Source organism: Pholis gunnellus (assembly GCF_910591455.1).
Source record: "Pholis gunnellus genome assembly, chromosome: 18".
Lineage (NCBI taxonomy): Eukaryota > Metazoa > Chordata > Actinopteri > Perciformes > Pholidae > Pholis > Pholis gunnellus.
In genome coordinates, this window is record NC_136545.1 from 7694225 (window position 1) to 7720044 (window position 25820).

General features: G+C 42.6%; 1 protein-coding gene across 1 annotated transcript in view; it reads right to left on the reverse strand.

The window, feature by feature from the left end:
- cntfr (ciliary neurotrophic factor receptor) overlaps window positions 1-25820 on the reverse strand; it is a 200479-nt gene that overhangs the window by 101462 nt on the left and 73197 nt on the right. Inside the window, exon 3 of the mRNA XM_079179221.1 lies at window positions 14706-14787. Within this exon, the coding sequence (XP_079035347.1) occupies window positions 14706-14787 (82 nt within the window). The remainder of the gene's footprint in view (window positions 1-14705; window positions 14788-25820) is intronic.

The window sequence follows — 25820 nt, forward strand, 5'->3', positions numbered from 1 at the left end:
GGGCTTTGTGTCCCCCGACAGGATGCCTGTTTGACGACGAAACCAATCCTATGCTATGTATTTGTCTTGTTATTAGTTTAGGATTAGAGTTAACCTTTCAGAATAAGTGCTGAGCAGAGTGAGAAACGGGAGCAAAACAATAGCGGGGACTGAGATATGCGGTGTGAAATTGTGTCGTTCCCTTCTGGCGCTCGCACACAGACACAAAGCGCACACTCTCTCGCAAGATTAGAAAAACCACCTTTGCAGTGTGTGTGTGTGTGTTTGTGTGAGTGATGGAATGGCGTTGCCTCAATTCATCACTGTGCTTGTCTTGACATATAGGGTTTTGTGGGTGCGCCTGTGTGTGTGTGTGCAGGGAAGAGGAACAGAGAACTTCAGCGAGAAGGTTAATGCTACCTCTACCAGATTACCTGAACTGTGAGTGTGTGTAAGCTGCTGTGACAAATATGGTATGTTATCGATTTGACAGATCAGACTTCATGTTATCCCACTAAAGAAATATGCCACACACACACTCACACACACTCACTGTACAGGCAAGATTGTGTGCGCCTGCCCCGACGACGCACTGACCTCCACACGTTTGCCTTCGTTGAGAAATTCCTGGCACTCTCCGCGTGGAGCCGATATTCCCCACGTCGCTGGTGTCTAAATGAGATACCTCATCATAATCTCATGGCTGGTCACCTAGACTACGACAGGACATTACACCGCATAATGGCCTGTTAGCCCTGGTGGATTATGCAACGCGGTGTCCCAAGGCAGCGCCTCAGCTGCGTGGCTGACAGTGACGGAGCGGGCTGGGCTTCTGTGTCTTGCTTAAGGGCACGCCGTTATTGTGCAGGAGCCGGCCTGTTATCTATTAATAATGGTGCAATCTCCCAAAACCATTAGGCCACGCCGCCACTTGCAAAGAAAAAAAAACGTGAGACAAAAACGGCCACTCTGCGCCCGTTTTTCATGCTCAAAGTCGCATTGTGTTTTTGAGGTAGTATATCAATATTACTTTTTCTTCGTATTGTTTTTGTTTGTTTGTTTGCATGCAGTAACGCAGTAATGCATGTTAGACGCAGTCAGCAGTTTTGGTCTCACCTATTTGTTTGGTTGAGAGTTGCAGCAATAACTAAACATGTTTCTGATTCACTGCTGCACTGACCTCCACAAACTGCAAAATTCACAAACACTGCATCAAAAAAAAAGCTGCTCTGCAATGCTAATACTCCTCATCCAGTGACTCAAAGGCTCCCCAATGGATTATGGCCAAAGCACAAGCCCATATAGTAATTAGTTCTAGTAAATAAAATGAGTATGCATGTGCATAAATTGGCGGGGTTTTATATGTACGTGCATATTTTCTCCTGGGAAGAAAGAGTTTCCCGTCACCGCCGCAATTCTTTAAGCCTCTGTGGACTTTCAATATCTCTGAGCTGTAGTCAATGTTTTGTCAGCATGATGGACAAGAAAGCTTTGGATTTGAATTTGAAAAGAGAGCAGGGAGGCTATTGTCCCCAGACAATATGGTGTGAGGGTTTGGGGCCGCTGATGTTTTTCCGTATATATCCATTCCTACGCAGGAAATCACACTTCCATTGAAAGAGATAGGGCCGTCCTTGCACAATGTCATGGGCAAAAAAGACACACAGACACACACAATGTGCACACACTTCTCCTCTGCTTTGCGCTCTTTTGTTGCCTCTCCTCTACAAGGACAAACAGCTCTTTCAGTTTTATCCCCCCCCCCCTCCTTCTTAAAGTTCGGTCAGTGTGGCTTTCTTTCTTTGCTACACAGGTATTGGCTTAAAGCGCCGTCACATACCTAGAAACTCTTTTCAAAAAGTTGTCTAAAGAAACACAAGGTGACAACACAAGACAAACCATTGCTATTCAGACTTCACAAACACACAGAGAAACACACACGCGCACACACACGCACACATCCTGAAAGAAAACAAGCACTCAAAGATAGAATCCACTCCAGGTAACATTTCTCGTGCTTCAGATTTTCCCCAACAATATGTATTACATTCTTTTGTTACTACACCGAGTGATCCTACTTCAAGATGCGACAGGTTACAGTTATACTGCCTTTGCTGAAAGTCATGTGTCCTTCCTCAAAAGGACACTCGGGGTGCTTTCACAAGCCAATATCTCGTACATTTTAATCAAAGTCCGGTGCGGTTCGTTTTGGCAATTGCGAACGCAGTAATCGCACGCCGATGAGGACCAAAACAACCGGTCAAAGACGACGGGCGAGAGGTGGTGTCAGACTGTTCACCGGCAAACACTCGCCCAGTTCGCTTGCAGGAGGAACATTGTCCGACCCGATCGCAGGACATGAACCAAAACGCAGGCCGCCCGCGCAGGCATTTGTCGACATGGACGCTGGTAAAGGACTGGTCCTCTGCTTGATGTCTGGGCCGAAGAGAACATACACTAAATACATCAAAAAGAACCAAAAAAGTGTAAATTTCATTCTGATCCCGGCAGGTGAAAGTCTGGCTGGTGTGGGACATTGTGGTAGGTTGTTCTTCTTCATGTTATTTTAATATGCCAAATAAGTTTCCTCAGGCTTCCATTCGTTATACACGGTTATCTGCTCCACTTGAAATATTCCAATCATAATACACAGAAGCCGTGTATCATCAGTTAATACAGCAAGACCAATCCATTTTGGACTCTAACTAAAGTATTGTTTGGCTTAAATGCAACATTCGTGTTCTGTATATTCAGCAGCTCCTTAGCAGCTACAACCCAGACACGGTTTTACTGTTATTATTAAATCACATGCCCCAGTTACTTTCACACTACAGTTGATATGAGGTTCCATTGTTTTGTCTTCTTTTCTAGTTTCTATCTGTGCGTTTATTGTTCTGTTTTAATTCCACTCTCCGTTGCATCGCCGCACTAGTCTCGTCTTGTTTTCTCTGAGCGCTGGAGTTCAGTGGAATGACTGAAGTTGGGAGGAATGATAATAAAGCAGAGCTGGATTGAATTAAACTGAAGTTCAATGTGAGAAATGGCACTCTTTTCCCCCTGCCACTCTTCTACTCCCCCCACAATGCGTCACACTGAGGTCCTTCTGTTCACGATAGATCAAGTTGAATGTGTATATTTAGACGTGTTGCACCATTGAGGGGTCCGAGACCCCTTTTAAGCCTCTGGTGATTCAGTTCCAATGTCTTGGAACAAAGTTTTATTGCAAAGCGACGTTAGCCAAAAAACTCAAGCTCATGCTGGCTGGAATTACATTAAGTTCCTGGCAACATCAACTTATTGAACAGTCTATCAGGAGGAGTTGGGGGAGCTAGTGGGGGCTCAGTGATTTTTAATGGCACGAGAAAACACAACTTGAGATTTAATGGGTTGGAATCAACAAAATGGCCCCGGAAACAGAACATCTATCTCGCAAATGGTCACTCAATTCAGTGGAGGGACATTCTGTTCATCTACGAATGAAATGTTTTTTTTAATGACTCAAATAAATTGATTTGTTAAGTTGATTTCTTTGAAAGTGCCGGCTGCTCTTTTGTTTGCCATATTGACTCTTGTATATATACCGGGAGTCTGGGATTGTGTTTCTTTATATCATCTGAAAAATAAAATATTAGCTTGGACCCTTTAACTATCTTTTTTACAACTATCTGCCACACAAGGGACAGTAGCTCTCCAGCAGCATGCATAAAGAACACCAAATGAATTTGCTTCAACATAAAAGGAAGGAAGAATAAAGCTAGATTATGGCTTGATTTAAAAAAAAGTATATATATATATATATATATATATATATATATATATATATATATATATAGACTTCATCTCATAAGCAGTGACTTTACACTTAAATAAAGCTTAACATTGAAGATTAACTGCACTGTGAAAGCCAAAGAGTAACACAATAAATTCAGTACAAAGAAACTATCCCAAAAATGCAGCTTTGTGTTTATTCAGGAGGCCTTTCACGCAGTGTGATATACAGCATGGTGAGCAAAAGAGCTGAGGTTTCTATTTGGAGATATATTGAAAGCCTTGGAGCCAAACACACTATGTTTGAACTGCTGCTTCCTCCAAAGTAACTTGAAACTTAAAATCCCTAATCTCCCTAAATATTTACCTTTGCTTTTATTTCCCCGTGTGCTGCTACTACTGTGCTCACACACGTATGCAAACGGGCAGAAACACACACACACACACACACACACGTACACTCATTAGTAGCACAACAGGGTACTGGAAAGTTAATCATGGTATTACGACAACCACATGGACAAGGTCACTGAACCACACACACTCGCAAAGGTCCGTGCACCTTCGGACCAACATTCATATTCACTGAATCGGTCCCAAATCAGTGTTATCCTATCCTATCCACACACACACACACACACACACACACACACACACACACACACACACACACACACACACACACACACACACACACACTCACATAGGAGTTAGCTTAAACAGTTACTAATAAAGGTAGAGAAAATGGAACACTAGTATGGCATCCTTTCATTCACAATGGCATGAAACGGCATGTTAAGGTGCTACATTTCTGTATTTGTGCGTGTGTGTGTGTGTGTGATCATGACTGAGAATAAAACTAACTAACAAAATGTATTCTTCTATCTCCAAAATGCTAAATGCTGTCTGACCCTAAAGCCCCGGCAGCACTCTGTTCACTATTTATTTTTCATTAAACACGGCTGGCTCTGACCTGCTGCAAGCCTCATTAGAATACACTTCCCTTAATGACTCACATTAGGCAACACACACACACACACACACACACACACACACACACGATGAATTGCTCTAGCCGCTGTGAGAGTATGCGTGTAGGCAGTCTGACGCTGTAAAATGCTGCTCAAGAAGAGTTTCACCCGTGCCTCCTCCTCGTCCCACGTCCACTTACATCCTGAGAGTGTGTTTGAAAGAGGGGTGTGCAGGTGGAGAGAAAGACGGCACGAAACGAAAGAGGAAAGAAAAAAAGAAATCTCCCACTTTCAGGTGGCGATTGTCAAAGACCAAGGGGAGCTGTGTTGAATGATGTTAATGAAAGTGATTCTGAGAGGGGTGGGGAAGCAGGAGGACAGGGAGATGATGAAGACAGACGGCGGTGCGGAGAGAGAACGCAAAAGGCAGTAAGAAACGCGTCGTTCATTTCTGTTCATGTGCCCAACTCCCATGTAGAGCACACGAGAGAGAGAGAGAGAGACGGTTGTTTAGGTTGTCTTGTACAAGGACCCTTCAACAAAGGTATGAAAATCCTCACCGCCCCCTTATTTTAGTGGTGCTGAATGAGTCAATCAGTCTTTTTAATTAAATTGAGTCTTTTTTTAAAAAAACAACAACATTTGCTCAAGGATGGTAATTACTCAATGAGGACGGGAAAGTGACCTTAAAGCTTGATTTGGCAAGTCATTAATATCAGCGGCTTCTTTCTAGTTTTGTTTTACACCTTCTGAACTCATCTCAGTTCTACTAATAAGATCCTCCTTGCATCCATAATCAGCTGAGACGTTCTCAAAACATCTCAATGAAAAAGAAGAAGAAGAAGAAAAAAAAGACTTGGTAATGTCAGTAAACATTCGCTTTAAATCTTCCTTTCATCTCCTCAGCACTCCGGCTATATAATCTGTCAATTCTCCAGGGTCAGGAAGAAGAGAGCACAGTGCTGAAAACACACTAATGTATTTCAGAAATATTTCTACGTTTGTTGAAAATTCTCTTAACATCCTGACAGCAATCAATGAATCAAATGCTCTGACAAACGCTTACCAACAGTAGCTGCGTTCACTGTTTAAAGTCATTGTGGACATTTTGGGGGAGTGGCTTTGGAGGGAGGCCTGAAGGGTCAGTATTGTGGATTTTCGAGACTTTCGAGGGTTTTCGGTTGGATATGTTTTCAAATCTAGCTTACTCTTGAATTTAATGAGTATCGCTCACTGTATATTACGATGCTAAGAGTAACAGATCAAAGAGTAACAGCCTGTTGCAAGCTGACGTTGATGTACAGTGTTTTTAACTGCTTCAGATGTTTGAGAAGGAGCCATCAGAGACAGAGGGAGACTCTCGGTCAAAGCGCTACTGGGAATCCCTTCGAGTAAATTCATGAGTTTAAGGAGCTAGACAGTACACACACACATACATGTAAACACTCCGGCTCAGACAGGGAGATTCTGAGATTCCATATCTCAGCATAAAGGGCCGTGATTGGTTGGAGATGGTCCATTACCAGACAGATGTTATCTGACAGTCGGGAAACCCTGTGTCTCTACTGGACCAATTACAGACCGTTCACTACTAAACAATAATGGATTCCATGGATATTTGTTTCCTTATATCTCATGTTATCTCTTACACAGATTTGTATCATACAACACACAAGAAAATACAGGCCAACTGGCAAAGTGGATGATTGTGTTTCTGTATGTGTGTGTGTGTGTGTGTGTGTAGCGGGGGAACCTTTATTAAAGTTGATTCTGATAGCCGGTTCCAGTTTCAGGTTACTAAAATATCCACACTTCTCCGAATTTGCGTTAATTCCATGAGTAACTTGATGACGATGAAGATAAAAACCACCGATGCTTTTTCACGTCTCAATGGAAGCCCTGGTGCCAGCACACATGCCAATCCATGTGCACACAAACTTGCACACTACGTTAGAGACAGCTTCTCTTGTATCCGCCTCTCTGTAACTAAGACCTTTTTAATACTTATAAAGCTCCAAGTAGCTCATATTATATATTATGGCATCTTCCTCCTCCACATGCCTCCTAAAGTGCAATGCATTAGCTATCAAACTGACTAACTATCTTCCTCTCTCACATGGCCAACAGCTCTTCAGGTGAACATCTAGTACGGTGATCTAACCAGCCAATCAAAAGGCAACAACATAACCTCCCTATCAGCTGCTGCATTCACTTAGTGTCTCTGGAATCAGACAGGCAATCAGCCGGCCAACTAATCACTGAGTCTTCAAACTTCCCGCCTGTAGGTCCCACAGAAGGGATGCAATACTGTTAGGTAGAGCAAAATAAAAGAGAATTTGTCAGTTGACTAAATCTACGACTACTCAGCCAATCAGCGGATGAATCAACTATGTTAAGACAAAGTATGTTGGGGTTGCATTGGTTTCCGTAATGGTATAAATAGGGCTGATGATCATCCAGGTATCTGAAAACACAGCACTTTTAATGACTTACTCGTACCCTGGTCAAAAGTGTAAACAGTATGTGCCAAACAAACTCCATAATCAGATTATTGCAGCTCCTTTTGGATCCTTTGAGAACCATAAAGTACTGAAATAATTTATAAAAGTATGCAAAGCTCATGATAATTGCATGTGAACACATTACGTTTCTGTTATAAGTTAAATGAATGTTTTTCTTTTTGCTTTCGCTTCAAAGCTGTTATTATTTGGGTGATTTATAGCTCTTTTTAATTTTTGATTCTTCTTTTAGGCAAAAAAAAAGCGTTTTTTATTCTCCCCCTTGCTTTTCAAAACCTTGACTGAATGGGATTAGTATTGCTTCACTCCTCCTCCCTGCCAGTCATCCAGTCAGTAATCCATCTGCCAATCCAGTCAGTCAATCAATTGGTTGAGCCCCATCTTGAATTTAATACAAACGGCGTGCCAAAGAGGGAGCACTGATTACCCTGAGTGCTACTCAGGGTAATGAGTGCGATCGAGGTTCCCTGCCAGCACATACATACATGGCTCGCACATACAAAGACAAGACAGGCAGACGCACTACACACAGACATCAATCTCTGTGCTTATTCACTTATTTACAGTAGCTGTCTGTTTTCTCTGAAGACACATCAGAGAGCGGTTGAATTTCATGAATAATTGAACACATTTAGTTGTCTCCATTTGTCTTTTGTGCTTCTAAAAGTGGAGAGACGAACTAATCACAAACATCTGCTGATGTTTCAAGTGTTTTCATCATAAGAACTTTTAGTTAATGTCCCCCCCCCAAACACCCCAACAGAATTCACGCTGTCAGTAAATCCCAAAGACTTTTATCATATTTGCGCTGAGATTTCTTTCCCTATACTTACGGATGGATAGGCCTTGTGAATATGCGAGGTCGTGTGATATCTCTTTATGTCTCTTTTGTTCCATTTCTCCGGTCTTATTATGGAAACGACTTGAAGAACAAACCTACATGAAGCATCCTCCCCGACTGGGTCAAAGGAGCAAAACGAGAGGCCACTTTGCAAAAAGCTCCACTTCAGCGAAAGTACATGAAAAAGCGAAATAACTACTATAATTGTCTCTGCAATTACAGGAATTGCTTTTCATCCGCACACGATATCCGACGTCTACATTTAGACTTCATGCTAGAGTGAAGATAAATGAATGCCCGCATCGTTGACATGCATAGACCGTGTTTGAATAACTACCTGGAAAAGAAACTATGATATAATATATCTAATTATTAGGAGTGGATATGTAGTTGCCCCCGACTGTTCCGTGCTTCCTTTTTGGTACGCCACCATCAGCTGTAGCAGCGCTGTAGCATGCTAGTGAGCTTAGCCCGGTTGGGCCTGGTCACCCAAGTTCAATAGACAATGCTTTGTGGAGTGCTGTAGCTATTACCGCTAATCGCATCCGCCTATATGAGCATCTGCACGTGGATTAGATTAGATGGGGGAGTTTAAAAAAAGAAGAAGCATTAATTCAATTTGAACAGTCAACATGATCCATTGGCGAGGGGTGTGGATAAGTAAGGCTGCAGTGTAGCAAAAGCGGACGCCCAGGCATGTTGGAAAGTCACAGCAGCACGTGTCGAATGCACAAGAAATAAATACAGCTTCGACAGCTGTAATACCACGGAATTAGTGCGAGAGTTAACCTCCCACTCTGCCGCCGTCTCTCGTTCGCTCCCCCTTTCCCTCCGCCAGTCTGTTCCCTGATCTCTGGCTCTCTTCCGCCTCTCGCTCCTCTGTCCACTGTGATTAGACGGCATCAGCGTGAGGCAGAGGAGCTCGGCGAAGCGCAGACGTGGAACACACAAAAACATTTAGTGACGCTGGTGTAGCGTCAGCGGCAGATGATGTCATGGGCAATAAATGTGCTTTTGACCACTCGGGGGATGGATTTGTGAGATGGGAGAGGAGAGATGGAGACAGGGATGGAGTAAAAGGTGGGGGGGGGGGGGGGGCATCCAGAGACAGGAAGTAATATAACGAAATTAGAGAGTGAAGGCAAAGGAGGGGACGGCTGATATGGAGGAAAGTAGAGAAGGTGACAAGTGTTTGATGATGTGGACGGTGAAGTGGAGGAAGAGCGAGACCAGACGGGAGGAGGGAGGGGAAATAGAAAGGCATATGAAGACACAGAGGGAGGGAGAGAGAGAGAGAGAGAGAGAGAGAGAGAGAGAGGGAGGGAGCGAGAACGATGGAGGGAATGATTATGAGTGGAAACGTTTGGCTCTCAATCAGGATATGGACTCCCATAAATAACATGCTCTCTCAGTCAACAGCATGTCGTCACCGCATTCACACACTCTCTCGCTCTCACACACATTGCAAGGCTGAGACGCCGGTGTGTGTGTGTGTGTGTGGGGGGGGGAGCAAATGTAACCGTTGCCGTCATAAAAAGAAAAAAAGAAACTACATCGAAAATTCACTCTAACTCAAAGAAAACAATCTCAATTGCACCAGATTTTCCTCATTCTGTATCGAATTCCATTTTGTTCTCCTCCTCCACTGAATATGCTCTGGTACTTTGCTCATTGGTATTCATGTTGCGCTTGTTCTTAGTATTTACTGTGCAAGGCACCCCTGGTAATGACATTGTATTGCTTCGGCTAGGACTTTTTGATGTATCTCAGGATACAAATGAGACCGAGAGAAACACGCGGGGAGACAGATGAAGAAGGAATCAGGGAAAACAGAGACTATAAAAGATGCAAAGAGAGACAAAGGGAGATTAAGACAAATAGCGAGAAGGAAAACAAGACTCATTTCAGCCATGTATGCGATCAATCTTCAGCTCCGCAATGCATGCATTCACTTTGCTTGCATTGACAACTGGTAGTGTGAGTGATTGTATCACCAGTGGCACATGATAATCAGGAAGAAACAGATATCCAGAGTGGGCATGAGTAATGTGTTTGGTTTTAATTTAAAAATCTAGTTTTTAAACTTGTGTGTATGTGTGAAGATGAACCATAAGCAGGGACTCTTTCATTTGGCCAAATACTGGTTGGTGTTTCAGTCTGTTCAGTCTACACAACATGATGCGCTCAACTGATGGGTGTAGCCTGCTTGCATCATTTTAAAGTTTTTCAAGCGGCTGTGAATGCAAATGTATTTCAGAGGTCTTGACAGTTCCAACATGTTGGACCTGATCCAAACAGACCAGAGGAAAACCTACGCAAAACCAATGTGCACAAAGACCTTATCCAATAAAAAAGAGAACTTCTTTTTACATTTAAAGCTTCTTTTGATTCAAATTCAATATCATAATTACAGTTCACACATGCTCCAAAAGCAGTGTTGACTTTGCTGAAGTTAGTGCAACGCTATTGATGTTGTCATGTTTGCTAAAGAGAGTACATGATGTGTTCTTGACAATCTAATGTTAAATACTGTGATTGTCCAACGAGCAGATACTGATGCTGCGCTGCCGATGGGCTCGCATTCAAACATGTTGTACTTTTCATGAACTTTTGTTCTACTGACTTCCTTTCTAATATGAAAAAAAAAATGATGTGTTTTTCGCCTCCTCGACCACGGGGAGGATCAAAAGGTCAGGGGGTCAACAGAGCTACACGGCGTGTCTGGTACTGGTTGACATTCAGCATCTTGCTTGAGAACTAGCGAGGGAGCCTTTTCATAGTCAACACAAGATGCTAGAACCTGTACATATTCCAGGAAATGCTTGTTAACAGTGCGCTCTTTGCAATCGACTGGTGCGTGAAAAAAAGAATACTTTTTGCCTGAGGTGACTCCCCATGTACCATGTGAATAGCTGACTGTTATCAGCATTGCCTCTATCTGACTCCGTGTCTGTCTCCCACGCTCTCACTCTCTAGTCCCTTCATCTGTCATCTGTTAAGTATTCTCTCATGTCTTTCCCCGGATCTGACTCGTGTCTTTTCCACCCACATTATATCTTTTCCCCGTCCCCTTCTAACCGCCCCATCGCCTAGTTTTTCGCTGGCAATCAAAAATCTAATTCATATTCAAGGGAGCTTAATTGGCATGACCTCGGAGTCTCCCTCTCTGCGTCTCTGCGGGGTTTATAGCTTTCAATTATTTTGTTTTTCCTGTGTTGTTTAAAGTGATGTTTCATTAAGGGGTTGTCGTTGCTGGTGCTCAGGCTTCAATCTCAGATTTTTTTTATTTATTTTTTTTAATCACATTACAAAAGCTGAATGGAAATGGCACAGTCAATGAGCTTTCCTCTGTATGAGGAAGAAAATAGATTGCCTACTTGGGAAAAGTCTTGTTGCTGAAGAAATGATGCAATGCTGGTGTAGAATTGTACTTTGTCAATTAAATATCTGTTCAATTACAAGTCACAGAAGCAGCATTTGTAGCATTTTTTTAAATACACCATTCGACTAATGATGATGAAAACAGGACGGTTTTCAGCTGATTGGCCACGGCCAGTCTGTCTCATATTTATTTATTTTTTGTCGGCTGCATTTAAATACGCTGTGCAGCTGTCGCGTGATAGTTTAGTCCTAGACAGTAAGGTCACAGCTCTACTCAGTTAATTATAACGCCGTCATAATGTGTTTAGATAAAATCTTGTAAAATGTAGCTTTTGGCCAGAAACTTATAATAATTGAATAATAATGACAGTATAATATATGAAATAGATATTAGAGCGGTAATTATGACCTGTTTAACTTGGTAACACTCGCTCTACGCAGCTTGTAATACAACGTTTGTATGTATTTCTTCATCATTTAAATGATGGGTTTTTATGCACATAACCACTATAGATGACAAACAAACAAAGTAAAAGGATAACGTTTAGATTGTTTAACAGTTTACAGTGATTTCAGGCCAATTCAAATAATTTTTTTGGGAGATTTTTGGTGCCTTGCTGCCAATTATAGTTCAAAGAAAGAAAATCAGCAATAATTGGAATCAGCATGTCATATTTGAAAAAAGAACCATCAAATCATCAATTACGCTGATTACTGCGGAATTCACAATCAAATCAGTTGTTTTTTTAATCTTTAAATGAATATTTCAAAGAAAACACATGATATGTTCAGCATTTATTTGCCTCAGAGGGGATAATAACAGCTTGACTAATAGTAACTACTTTCATAATAACTCTACTTTCCGAGCTCTTGCCATGATTGCTCCTCTGTCCCTCCGCCCCTCTCGCTCGCCTGGTTCTCTTTCACTGTCCATTTTCTCCTCCTTCCGGACAACATTGACTTTGTTACGCACGACGCCTTGTAGCTATTCCTTTCACTCAGTCCGCGGATGATTTCTGACGGTGTTTCTCGTTGTCTTTGTTCGGCTGTGCGCTGCTGTCATTAATTATGAAGTCCCAAATGGATTTCCTATACACTCCATGTCAGGCGCACACACTCAAGTACAAACGTAGACAGTGTGTGCCTTCCTAACAAGAAAGTTCACCGTCCGTCTATATCCCTCTCTACTGACTACGTATGCGTGTGTGCACATGCATCAATGTGTGTGTGTGTGTGTGTGTGTGTGTGTGTGTGTGTGTGTGTGTGTGTTGCACGCTCTCTTGGCATATACCCAAAGGAATCTTGTCAATCAAATCGGCTTGCAATTAGTCAGAGAAACAAGGCACTTTCCAAGACAGGCAGATGTATATACGCATGTCCCTGTGTGAGTTTAAGAGTGTATATATATATATGTATATGTGTGTGTGTGTGTGTGTGTGTGTGTGTGTGTGTGTGTGTGCCTACCGGTAATACTTTCTGCTCTTATGTGCTCATGCATCTGTGGTATGATATCTTATGACATATATAGGAAACAGTTTCGTGTGGATGCGGCAGCTGATTTTATGTAGCATGAAAAGAAAAGCAGCGCACATACACACACAACCACACACACACACACACACACACACATACACACACACACAATTCTTCCCAGAGACCAAACTGGCAGCTCTCTTTCTTCTACTCATGTCATTCATTCCTCCCTCTATCCATATCTGTTATTCCCTGAAGTGTTTCCCTTTCACTTCTTTTTTTTTTTTCCTCTTCACTTTACCGTTCTTCCTTTCTGCTTTCCTGCACGGCACAACATCTGTGTGTAATACTAGGTAAGGAGTGATCAGTAGAATACAGCTTGTGTTGAATACAATACACATAGAAGTCAGTCTGTTGGAACAAGTTTAACTTGATTTCTATGACTATCTTTTTTTTTTTTAAACAATTAGTTGTGATAAAATCAAATAAGTGATATAAAATCCCTTTATAGTTAATTATTGCTTCTGAATGAATTGCTTTTCGCAATTATTTTGAGGACTGTTTCACTAAAAGAAGTAGGTTTTTAACCATCCAGCGCTTTTTCCTTCACCATCAAACATCAATTGTTATTCCTCCTGACTTCCATTCTCAGTCTGCCTCTTTCCGTTTGCCTTCACGCCGATCTATTTTCTCAATTTCTTCCCGTCTTTGTCCACTTCTCCCTTTTTTGTTTTTCTTTCCATCTCCCTCTTTCACCTACCTTCTCTGCAGCTTTCACCTAATCCCCAAAGACAACATTCCTTTTTCCTGAGCCATTTATGCTCCTTTTGTGTGTGTGTGTGTGTGTGTGTGTGTGTGTGTGGGTCTGACCCTCGTGACATAGTGATGCACGTCACCGGGGACTTATCGACTTCCTTAAACTCTTTCTTTGGGTCAGCTGACTTAAACAGCGCGACCCCATTGGCTGATAAGCCAAGGCAACTCTTCACTAAAAGTCAAGTGACAAATTGACTTCCCTGTTAAACACTGACACACACACAAACACACGCACACACACACACACACGGTCTAATTTGTGGTCATGCCTCTTGTGTGAACTCTCAGAAGAGCAGTCACTGCATTATGTGGGTCTTTTGTAGCTTCTCTTCTCTCCCTCAAAACCTCGGCGCAGAAGTCATTTGAAACACGCTCATGATCATCCGCTGACCTGACTGGCTCCTTTGTTGAACCCTCGTTTGTTAGGGAGGTAGCCAAAATATCAGCGCCATGCAGTGAGGGATCGGCTATTGTTCCTCTGTTTGTGGGAGAGGAAAAGTGAATCCCGAATACTCTTTTCTCACAGGTACATTTACACTTTTCCGCTTCACCTTTGACCTCATAAATGGCCTACGCAGGAAAAAGCGCGGCTTACCAGAGCAACCAGAGCAAAATCTAAACAAGCTTAGAAAGCAGCATAAAATCAAGTTCATGCAAACAAGGTTCATCACTGGCTTTGTCAATCGGGGAAACATTGAGAGAGGACATTTTGAGCACAGCAGATGTGAAATGATTTCCGCTGAGTCGGACAGTAGTTTGAGAGAGGTTGGAAAAAAGTACAGGAAAGTGGAGTGGAGGAACAGAAGAGAAGAGCAAAGTAGGATAAATTAGAGCCAAACAATTCACTTTCTGAGATCCCAGAAGAGCACGAGGACCAGTCGAGATGAAAGGAGCAGAGTAGGCCTCAGCTGAGAAGAGCCACAGTATCATGAAGGAGAAGATAAAATGCGTACTCACCAAGCTGACTGCGTCTCTGCGCGTACGCCACCACCACCGCGGCCAGGACTACGCAGCACAGCGATGTCACAAGGTTTGCCATCTGTGGACACACACACAGCGGAGTCATCAGCGTGAGCGCGTGCGAGGGACAGAGAGCCGGCGAGCGAGCGTGTCCGCCTGTCGTCCGTGATTGACTGACAGACCCATAGACGCCTACAACGCCGTGGAGGAGATGGAGGGATAGCTGCTTCCTGTCCTCTCTCCGTGTCTCCTCAGTGTCTCCCTGTCTCCTTTCACGACTACTTCCCCTTCTGTGGACCTTTTCCTCTGTCCTTTGCCGTTTTCCCTCCTACTCGTCTAACTCTGTTATTTCTTTACTCCTCTCACTGGTGTTATCCTTTTCACTGTATAACCTTTCTCTCTCTCTCTCTCTCTTTCTCTGTGTTTATGTGTCTCCCTCTCTCCCTTTCCCTCTGTTCATCAGCCTAATGGGTCCATCCTCCCTGGGATGGGCTATGGCCAGCAGCTCTTAAAGGTATAGCACACCATAAACAAACATTCGGCCTTCATGTACAACAACAATGCCTCGCGGGCATCCCCGTCGCCTCATTGTTGCCTCGCATAAAGCGTTTACAACCTGAAGTTCAACACTGAAGTATCTGAGTTGAAGATGGAAGCGGTGAAAGGCGCTCTCATCTCTTGCTCTTCTCATACTTTCATCTCTTGACGTTGTTGTTCCCCATCTCAGTGCATCGCTCCTTCTGATCGTCATTTCCCTGCGTTGTAAGCATCCATTCCTTTTTCTATTTTAAAAGGAACAGTTCAACATTTTGGCGAGCGGGACGAGATGATAGATTAACGTTCGTTAAAGGAAAAGATCCAGATTTTGAGGAATATTCATTGGCCTTTCCTGCCGAGATGAGACGTCAGCTAACTTAGCTTAGCGTAGGGACTGGAAGTCTTCTAGTCGAGATCGCAGTCAAAAACAGTCAAAGAACGGGCTGGTTAATGAGTTAATGAGACCACTAGGAGGTAAAAGGTTAGAGGTCAGGCTCAGCTTTAACATAACTACACTATTAGGGCTCGTAAGGAGTCACCGTCGTGTTCAAGGACACTTGAGCAGGGCGGATGGCAAAAAAAAAAAAGGAGGCCTGAACCCAGATCCCCCCCATTCAAAGGTGAACCCCCGTCTTCTCTCTCTGGGCTCTTCCTCCGTCTGTAAGAGAGCCAACTATCTCTCCTCTCTGAGCAAAGGTTGTCTGAGGGTCTGCTTGCTGCTAAGACTTGCGGTGAGTAAGGTGTCCGTGTCTGCATGTGTTAGAACAGAGTGAGCGCTCGAAATAGAGGCAAAGAAAGGAAAGCGATTTTCCTTGTTCTTTTTGAGGCACGACTCCAGCTGTTACAAACCACTGTCGTCTGCCATTACCTCTTGGCCTTGGTTCACCATTTTCATTTCTCTTACTCACTTCTACTCTTCATTCTCTCTTCCACTTTTTCAATTCTCTTCTTTTTCCTGAAATCACTCCCGAGTCATCCTCACTCTCTCCATTTCCCCTCTCTCGCAAAATTCTGTCCTTCGCTCTTTCCGTTTGTCTTCGTCAAAGTTGAGCATGAACTTCACTACACCGCGTTTAAGCGTCTCGGAAAGGTGAAACACATCAAGTACCGCCGAGCCGACATTCAAGGACATGAAAAAGCTTTTATAGTACCACTGACATGTCACAAGGCAATGAAACCGATGTAACTATGTTTGAAAGATGAGAAGCTTTTCCACCCACACAGCTTATTACATATTCTTACACTGCGGAAGTTATTGTGTCAACTTTCACATGTAAGTTCATCATTAAGTGAAGAATACGAGGGTTTTTTATATCAAATCTATATGAACATAGATTCTCTGCTTTGTTTGGTTTTTGCATGTCAAAGCAACACAACAGGGAACGTTATTCTCATTAGAATTAGCATTATTATAATAGCACTGAAGGAGTGTTTGGAAAGTAGAAAACTAACATGAGAGACAGAAGACGAGGAGTCCACAAGGGGTACGCTGCCACTGTTGCCTATGTTGTAGCCTTTCTACAAAGACCATGGTTGCTTCTGAAATTCCATACCAACATGCTACTTAGTACGCTAAAACAGGATATGAGATTCTTTTAATGAGTCCAAAGCCTTCGTACGAAACCAATAGTATGTGAATTATATACTATTACCGGTGAAATATGGTAAATGGTCTGTACTTCACCACTCAAAGCGCTTTAACACTACAAGTCAACATTCACCCATTCATAGACTGAAGGTAAGGGCTACCATGCATGGTGCCCATCAGGACTATCTAACCATTTACACACAGCTTGCGGGAGCAATTTTGGGGTTAAGTGTCTTGCCCAAGGACACATGGACAAGGAACAGCGAAGCCGCGGTTCGAACCGTCGATCTTCTGATTGAAGGAGGACCCTGCTCTACCACTGAGCCACAGTCTGCCAACGCATTGCGACGGTGACAACATCGCTCAAAACAGACAGTGGCGGACAGCTTTGTAATGCGGCTTCAACGTAAGCGTGAGCTAATAAAGCCAGGATTACCATGAATTAAGTTTGATTTAAAGTGCAAATACTTCAACTTAAACTGTGTTTATCGTAATTTACTGACGTGATTCTTTTAAATACACTTGATTATGTCGATATGTGTTCAGCGGAGAAACAATTTATCTTAAAAGCAAACCATCTCTGAGGTGGAAAAACATAAATTACCAACCATACCGCATCATTTTAGTCCTCCATGTCTTGGCTTTCTCTTCCCAGTTTTAATTGGTCTGAGCGTTTGTAGTGGCAACTCTTTGGAGTCTGTTTTTGACTTTTCAGTATAATAACTGAAAGTTTGCATGAATGCATATTATTGAGGGTTAGATTGTGTGTGTGGGCGTGCGTGTGTTGTCTATGTGTGAGTGATTGGCAGCTCATATGTATTTCATCTGAGAAGATATTGGGGAGAGTGACAGGGGGTGAAATTAAAATTGCATCCCTTGTCAGAGCATCACAATCCCCATCTCTGCTCTTCAAGTGCTGGTTTCAAAATCCAAATGACGCGTGTGTGTGTGTGTGTGTGTGTGTGTTCGCATGCATTTGCAATTCTCTGGGTGCAAAAGCTCTGGTATAGGCGTGTGTGTGTGTGTGTGCGTGTGTGCATGAAACTGTGGGGGTATTTAGCCCGTCTATCAGCAAACAATACAGTTTTGAAATCTGACAGCTTCAGATCGCTCGTATAATGACAGCCCACGGGCGGTTAGCGCTGAAATCACACAAACTCAATACAAACCCTCCTGCCTTTATCCATCCATCCACCCCTCCCGACCCTCCCATTTACTCCCTTCTTCTTCTTCTTCTTCTTCTCCTTCTTCTTCTTCTTCTCCTCCATCCATATTTATTTATTCATTTCTTATTGGAGAGGAAAGGGCTGAATAGGCGTGATTCTTTTGGCTGCTTAATTAAAATATATAATTCATCGCCGCGTCAAATGATTTTGCCTCTGCGTCTTTGTGGAGTCCGATTTGGGAACATTTGCATTTAAATTGGAAAGCCAGGAGGGAAATACACTAGGCGGGCCGGGGTGTGTGTGTGTTTGAGAGAAAATAGAAGGCACCAGTCCTTCTCTTAAAGAAATGCACATATGTACTCTCTTTCTTTCTTTCTTTCTCTCACAATGGGAAACTTCGAAAAGAAAATCGGTTGGCCAAATGGCACCAGAGAACATCCTGTAATGGGAAACTTGGAGGTCTGTCCCTTGGAATAACAGCTTTGTGCCCGCGAACAGTCATATGTTCAATCAGTAAGTTTCCTCTTTCTCCCAAAAAACGCCCAGATCCCCCCTCTGACAGCCAACTGCCATGAATAGAATAGTTCATCACTAACGTCTCTGTCGAGAAAATAAAGTAAAGCATCCTCCTGGGCAATAAATGCGCTCTCTGATTTATAGCAAGAGTAGAGTTTACGGCCCTCAGGAACATCAACCACAGCTATCAAAATACACGAGAGAAGCTAACAATAGATGACTTGAATTGTTGTCCATTATGTTCATCAGCAGGAAAAGGAGTTTTCTGTCAATGTGAGACATCCATCATGTAAGAAAAATGACACCTGCTCTGACAAACTGATATCAAAACAAATGATTTAACTTTAAAGGTCATCTCATTCAGTAACTCCTTTAGGGTATGTACTCAATGTAGATTTATGGATGTACCGGGCAGTTAAAGTGTATATGATGCTGAGACAGTGGAGCATTATCCTGCTGGGACGTAATTGGAGGTCGCCCGCTTTTATGATACTGAAACCAGTGTGTCTGGCACCACAGAGCACGTTAAAAGTCTGTACAATGACACCTTTTTCTGCCTGCTTGCTTTATGTACTGACTCACAGCAGCACAACTCCTCATCTGCAACAAAGGGCCTTGAATAGAAACAGGAACAAGTGCCTAATACAGCAGCCAGACAGAGCACAAAACAACCACACATACAACACTTCTCTTGGAGCTAAAACTTATTAAAAGCCTCCTGAAGGAGTAGTCCCTTTATTTAGAACAATGTCTTAAATGACACATAATCAAAGAGGAAGCTTGCCTAGGACAAGGAGAAAGGTTGAATAAGTCTTCATACTCTCAGGGAGAATATTATAATTTCATCATTATGAAGAGTAAAAACCTTGAAACTCCAAGGAAAGGCATCCCATACAGGGGGGAACACTTGTACATCAAAAGGATCCTCACAGCAGAAATAAGCCTGCTGTTATGTGCACCACACAATGAACTGACGGACTGACTTACTTTTGACACGGTTGTCCTACCTCGGGGCAATGACACACAAGTAAAGTTTTCTTTTTCTTCCGAGGTATTGTAGACAAGCTCTTTTGTCAGTAGAATTTCTTTTGTTCTAAGTTCTCACTCCTTTAATAATAATAATAAAAATACTGATAGAGATGATAATAATAATACAATTAAAATAATAATATAAGTGATACTGTGAAAGCGTGATACTTTCTCATATGGTACCGTGAAAATCTAATACCGCTACCAGCCTAATTATATTAATAAATGACTCTTACAGCGCTTTTGTTGCACTTGCAGTGGTGTGCCAGATGTGGTTGTCGTCGGCTCTCCACCGCTGTCTGTCCGTGCTACCGACGGTGTAATGAAGTGCACCATGGATGACAGCAAGACGTTAGGAAATGAAATGAAACAAGTGCTCAAAAACTAATTAGAGAAGATGTATAAAGAGTTGCATCGTGCGTTTTGCTGTCATTTATAAGTAAGTGGTGCTCTGCTGCGGGCGGGGCTCCGCTCTGCTCTTTCACACACAGGGAGCTCAGCCGAGTGGAGAGACAGACAGACAGGGGGGAGGAGGAGAGTCGGTGACTAAAGTGTCCACAAGAAGAAGAAGAAAAAGAAACGCTGCCCAAAAAAATGTATAAATGCATTTTGATATACAAACACTAAAGGTTACGAATAGGCTAAATATTCCAGCAGTTAGAGAGACGTGTGCAGGATTTGACTCGTTCTTATTCTAATGATGAAAAGAAAATTGTCTTGTTTTGGTATTTTGGTATTAAGACTTCAGGTTTTACCCAGAAAAAACTAAAATTCAGAGCAATCTTGTTCTCTAAGGTTTAAGAAATGAATGAACATTTACCTAAGCCTCCACGGTGACTGTGAACTAAACGTTAATATAGAAGTTCAGCGTGCCAGTGACCCAGACAACAATAATAACAGGAGAAATGAGTTCATTCAATAACTGTCCTGCAGATGATCGACCAAACACACACGTTTAAGCACATATGCAAACACATCATCACACATAATCGAAACCTTTAATGTCATGCTCCCTATCCAATAATAACAATAACTTCCTCATCCCCGTAATGCTTTTTCTTTGCTCGGCAACAATAATTCTCTCATCAATCATGCAGGGTCGCTGCAGATTACCCACAAGCTATTAAGGGTGGGGGTGAGGAGTGGGGTTCAAGTAATGTGGCTGCTGGCATTTTGGGTACCGCACACACACACAAACACATGCATAATCACTGACACACACACACATGCTGATGTGCACAGTAGGCATTTGTTGATAGCCGGACGGCTGTGACCTTTTTCCTCAGTCGTTCTGGCTATAATTGCTCTCTAAAGACAACGTCGATCGTGACTCGAGAGGTAGCAGGGGTCGTGCCCATAAACACACACACACACACACACACACACACCACATGCACAAGGAATGACGCCACTTGGCTGTGAGTGATAAATTCAGCCATTGATCACATGTGACTGCTCTCAGCTGGCTGAGATTTAGAAGACCCGAACACGTCGGCTACTATGCATCATGTCAGCAGTGTGGAGGTCCCACACCGCAGAGCTGCAGTATCAAACCTGTGATGGTTTTACACAAGTAGCCAGCACACAAACGGCACACACACACACACCTCATGGGGCAGCGTGTTGAGCTCATCGCGGGCGGATGCTGCGTCTAATAATCTACCGGTGGTATTTGTGCACAGACTTGAATTAGTACGAAAGCCTAATATAATTAAACATGGCAGACTGGGTCATTAACTTGGATCTAAACACTAGATGAGAGCTGATAGCTCATTGGGCTTCATCACACTTATGTCAGGTAGCAGATCTCTGGTGTACAGTATGAGCGCTTATCGCGTTGGTTGTTGTGCATTCGAGCAGGACTGTGTGTGTGTGTGTGTGTGTGTGTGTGTGTGTGTGTGTGTGTGTGTGTGTGTGTGTGTGTGTGTTTTGTCTCCACCCAGCCATCTGGACCTCCTTGTGCATGTAGAAGCAGATATAGGTGGTTAGAAAGCTCTGGAAAAACACGGTGTTACCTCCAGCCCTCTCACCTCTGAACTCTATAAGTGTATCAAAGCTAAGAAAACAGAGCACTTGGTGTGTCTGTGTGTGTGTGTAGGTGCGTCTGTGTGTGTGTGTGAGCGTGTGTGTGTCAGCATTCTTAAAGCCTATGAGGCTTTGAATGATGGGTGAAGACTCCCCTTTGTGAACAGGGAGCCTCCAGGAGCTGCGCAGCATGTGTGTGTGTGTGTGTTGAGGAGTGTGATGTACGGGCTGTGATGTTCTGAACAGAGGTGTTTTTACAGGGAGTTAATCAGAACCAGAGCTGAGGCCTTGTCCACTGTGGAAGAAACACACACACACACACACACTCACTGCCCTGCCTTTCCCAAACTCAATACTACTTGCAGTTTCTGTTGGTTAACACTACAAGTTACATTTTAAAGTATATGTTGCTACCGTATTGTACATCTGAAATGGAATAACAAGTAAATGGGGTTGCAGCTGCAACCTATGATCATTTAAATCACCAATTCATGTCTTGATTATGAATCCATTAATCATTTTTTAAAAATAGCCCAACAGTCCAAAAACCCAATGGTGCAGTAGTTAACTTCTGATTAAAGTAAAACAAATGAAATCAGCAAAGTTTGACGTTCATAAAGATCGAACCAATGAATGGTTGGCACTTTTAACTAGAAGAATTGTTGTCTGTTCATTTTCTGTTGATCGGTCAATCAACTATAACTTATGAAGCAAGAGATTCGGGACCGTTATGCAGGTAGGACGGAGATGCTCACGAGCTCACTTCTTTCACACTTCAAGCTTTTCAAACTGGTACCATCAGCCCCAACCGACACTGACTCAGGAGACACCACTTATGCCTACTTCACACTGCACGTCTTAAGCCCTGGTTTTCCACTCGCAGACAGTTTGTGAAGCTCCCCGTCAAAAGAAACCAGATCAGCGTCTGATCGGCGTTGGCTCGGCCTTAGAAAATAGGCACTTGAGGGCTACGTGTCAACTGTTCACCGATGCGAGCTGAAAGGCTTGCTTATGCATCACACACACACACACACACACATTCCAGATATATAGTAGGCTAAATATGAAGGGGCGACGACTCTGGTTGCAAAATGAAGTCAGGTTGTATAGAAATCTATGAGAAAATGATGCTACTTCTCACTTGATTTATTAGTAAACATTGTAAACTTGAGTTTATGGTCTCACTCTTTAGTTTTTAGTCTTTATACAGCTTGATGTTCATTAAGAGACTGCTGGTCCATTTAGAGTAAAATAGACCATAAAGCAGGGGATCCTTTAGGATGTGGTTACCTTGTGATTGACAGGTCGCTACCACGGCGTTGTCCGGTCCGGGAGTTATCCGTGTTTTCGTCTTAGAAATTTAACCCTTTTATACAGAGTGTTTTTTAGTAAACAAAAGTTAATTGTAACTTTTTTGGTCACCTAAAAAAAGTCTTATTCAGCGTAGGGTTGTGCTTATCTCAACCCACAGCCAAATGCCTAACTCGATGGTGTGTATTCGTGACAAAACGTGGTTTGGAGCCGAGATGTGGAATCATTGGGAACTCTTCCCGGTGCAACGACCTCAACACAAGACAGCAAGTTGTGTAGTGTGAACAGAACAAAGATCTGATGACTTTGAAAGTCTTGTAGTGTGAACTTGCTTCATCAGACTTCACACGGCTCCCTCTGGAGTAATGTATCAGCTTTGAATCCGCCTCTGCACTAGTGCTGCTGGACACTTGCAAACAGACATGATGTGTTGAATCAATGGAGTTCCCCTTTCAGTGTTTGTCAGGTAATAAAGATCACCACAAATGAAATGTCCACACGATAGAGAACAACGACTTATGTAATGAACTCACTGTCACTATAAAGCTAGCTTACATCTCTATTATTTCTGTTTCTGCTCTAAGGCGCAATGCTCCGTTGCGATGGAATCACAATTTAATCACCAACGCAGAGTCGGAATGTGACCCCACGGTACAACACTGATATCTAACATCTACAAAGCCTTCTGTGAGAAGGAATAATGAGCTCTTCGAGCATTGCTTTTAGCCAAAGTGATGAAGGGCGTTTGTCTTCAAAAACCAGTTGATGTTCTATGGGGAATAATTAAGCCTGCCTCTTGTTGACGTGACCTGAAATACTGACGCATTTCTTCCTTCAGTAAAGAAAGACATTTTGAGGATCTAACCGGGTCCAGCAGGTTCAACGCTTAGTCTGGGAAAGTGTTTTTGCACCACTGCAGTGCACATATGTTGGTCGTTGGTTAACAGGGCTTAGCACTGTTACCTCACAATAAAGGAAACTGTCATTTAAGATTATTACATGAAAAGGAGCGTTTTCTATACATGAAACATAGCATTCAGATCCTGGATCTTGGACAGAGGAAGAGGTTCTAAAACCACAAACTAGAAAAAAAGATAATGCAAACACATGAGGTGTCTACTTGTTTGAGCCCATTTTGATGTTAAACAAACAGATAAATAAGGACTTATTCAAAAGTGAAAATGACTATCTATCCCAGTGTTTGCCTCCAATATATTAACACAGAGGCATCTTTTCAAAATGGAATATCTGTGAATGCTTTTTTTCTCCCAAACTGGAGGTAACCGAGCTCTCAGACGAAAACTGCAACTGTGATCGAGGCCTGAAGTTGCAGAGAGAATGCGAGAGACGCACAGAAACAGACGAGTATTGAGAGAGAAGAACACTGTGAGGAGAGAGAGAGGGGGAAATAAAAGCACGGATAGAAAGCGGAGATATAGATAGAAAGGAAAGACGGAGCGAGAGACGCACAAAGCGCAAAGGAACCGACGAACGCCAATTTCCCTTTCGTCTTATTGCGCCGGTGTGTATGTGTCCGTGTGAGAAAGATACTTTGTGCGCCCGTGTGTGAACGGAGTGTTTCCCTGCGTGTGTCGGAAACTAAAAACAGTATGTTTACTCAACCTGTTTGCCAATCCTCTTTAGTAAATATAGAGGATACAGTAGCGGCACAGACCGGGCTTACACACACTCAAACACACACATACACACATTCATGCACACAAACACCTTCCATTGGTCTTTACCACAGGGGGCTATTTGTAGAGCTGATTCCTATGGCCTTTATGTAGGTCTGTCCATCAGTTGGGTGGCCTTTCAAGCACATGCACAAACACACACACACACACATACAACTGCCGGTCACACACACAAACATGCACATTACCGGATAAAGCATAAAGGCTGTGGATAACATGCGCCCACATATGTACTAAACCTTGAACACGCTGTGTTATTGAAGCACAAACACTCATGCGTCCTCAGACTGCAGGTATGCATGCACAGAATCCACATGCACTGTAAGGTGGGTGGCCCAAACCCTCAGGAACCAGATAAACACACTAACTATATTGGAGCATTCACTAAAGTACACTTAAGTGCCTGTTGCTTCTTTCTGTGCAAATACATGACTGGAATAGTCCTCTGTGTGTGTGTGTGTGTGTGTGTGTGTGTGTGTGTGTGTTCAAGGGCATTCACATCCTTGCCTCGCTACCTTGATACAAAAAATACAAAAATGGGAGTTATTCATATTGTAATTGTTTGTATGGTGCAATTTTTATTTCCAATGGTAAATATATATATATATATATATATATATATATATATTTATAAATATCACCAAGAACTGACCAAGGACTCACAAAGTGCAAGCAGGAAAAGTCGTAACATCTAATGAAATATTCCTAAAATGCTTCATTTGTGTCTTCACTGAGCTGACAGTAGGCTAGAGAGAACACTTCTGTCTGTTATAATGATATTAATATAATATTCATTGTCTGGGACATAATTAAGTGATAAGCTTGTTCAGGAACAGGGAAAATAATAAGAGTCCTAATAGAACACTAAATTGAAATCAAGAAACAGCTAACGACCATTTTGGTGGGAATATTTACAGGCGGAAATATACTTTATTACCAAACACAATTAAAAAACGACCTCTCCTTTTAAAAATTAAAATGTACAAAAACTACTACTTTCTCTTATTTAAAGTTACAGTGAGGAACTTTCAACTGGTTATGAATTGTAATATTGATGCCTCTATATTACCTACAGAAGTAAAAAAAAAAAAAAAAGATTGTCTATTTCTATATTGTTATTCTTCATGCTTGTCATGGTTGCCACCGGGTCGGATTCCTTCTTGCAGGTTCACCAGAAACTCCTTTAGCTCAGACTCCAGCGAGGCCCTCCGGCAGCGACACAGCCGGATGCTGCTTCCCTGCT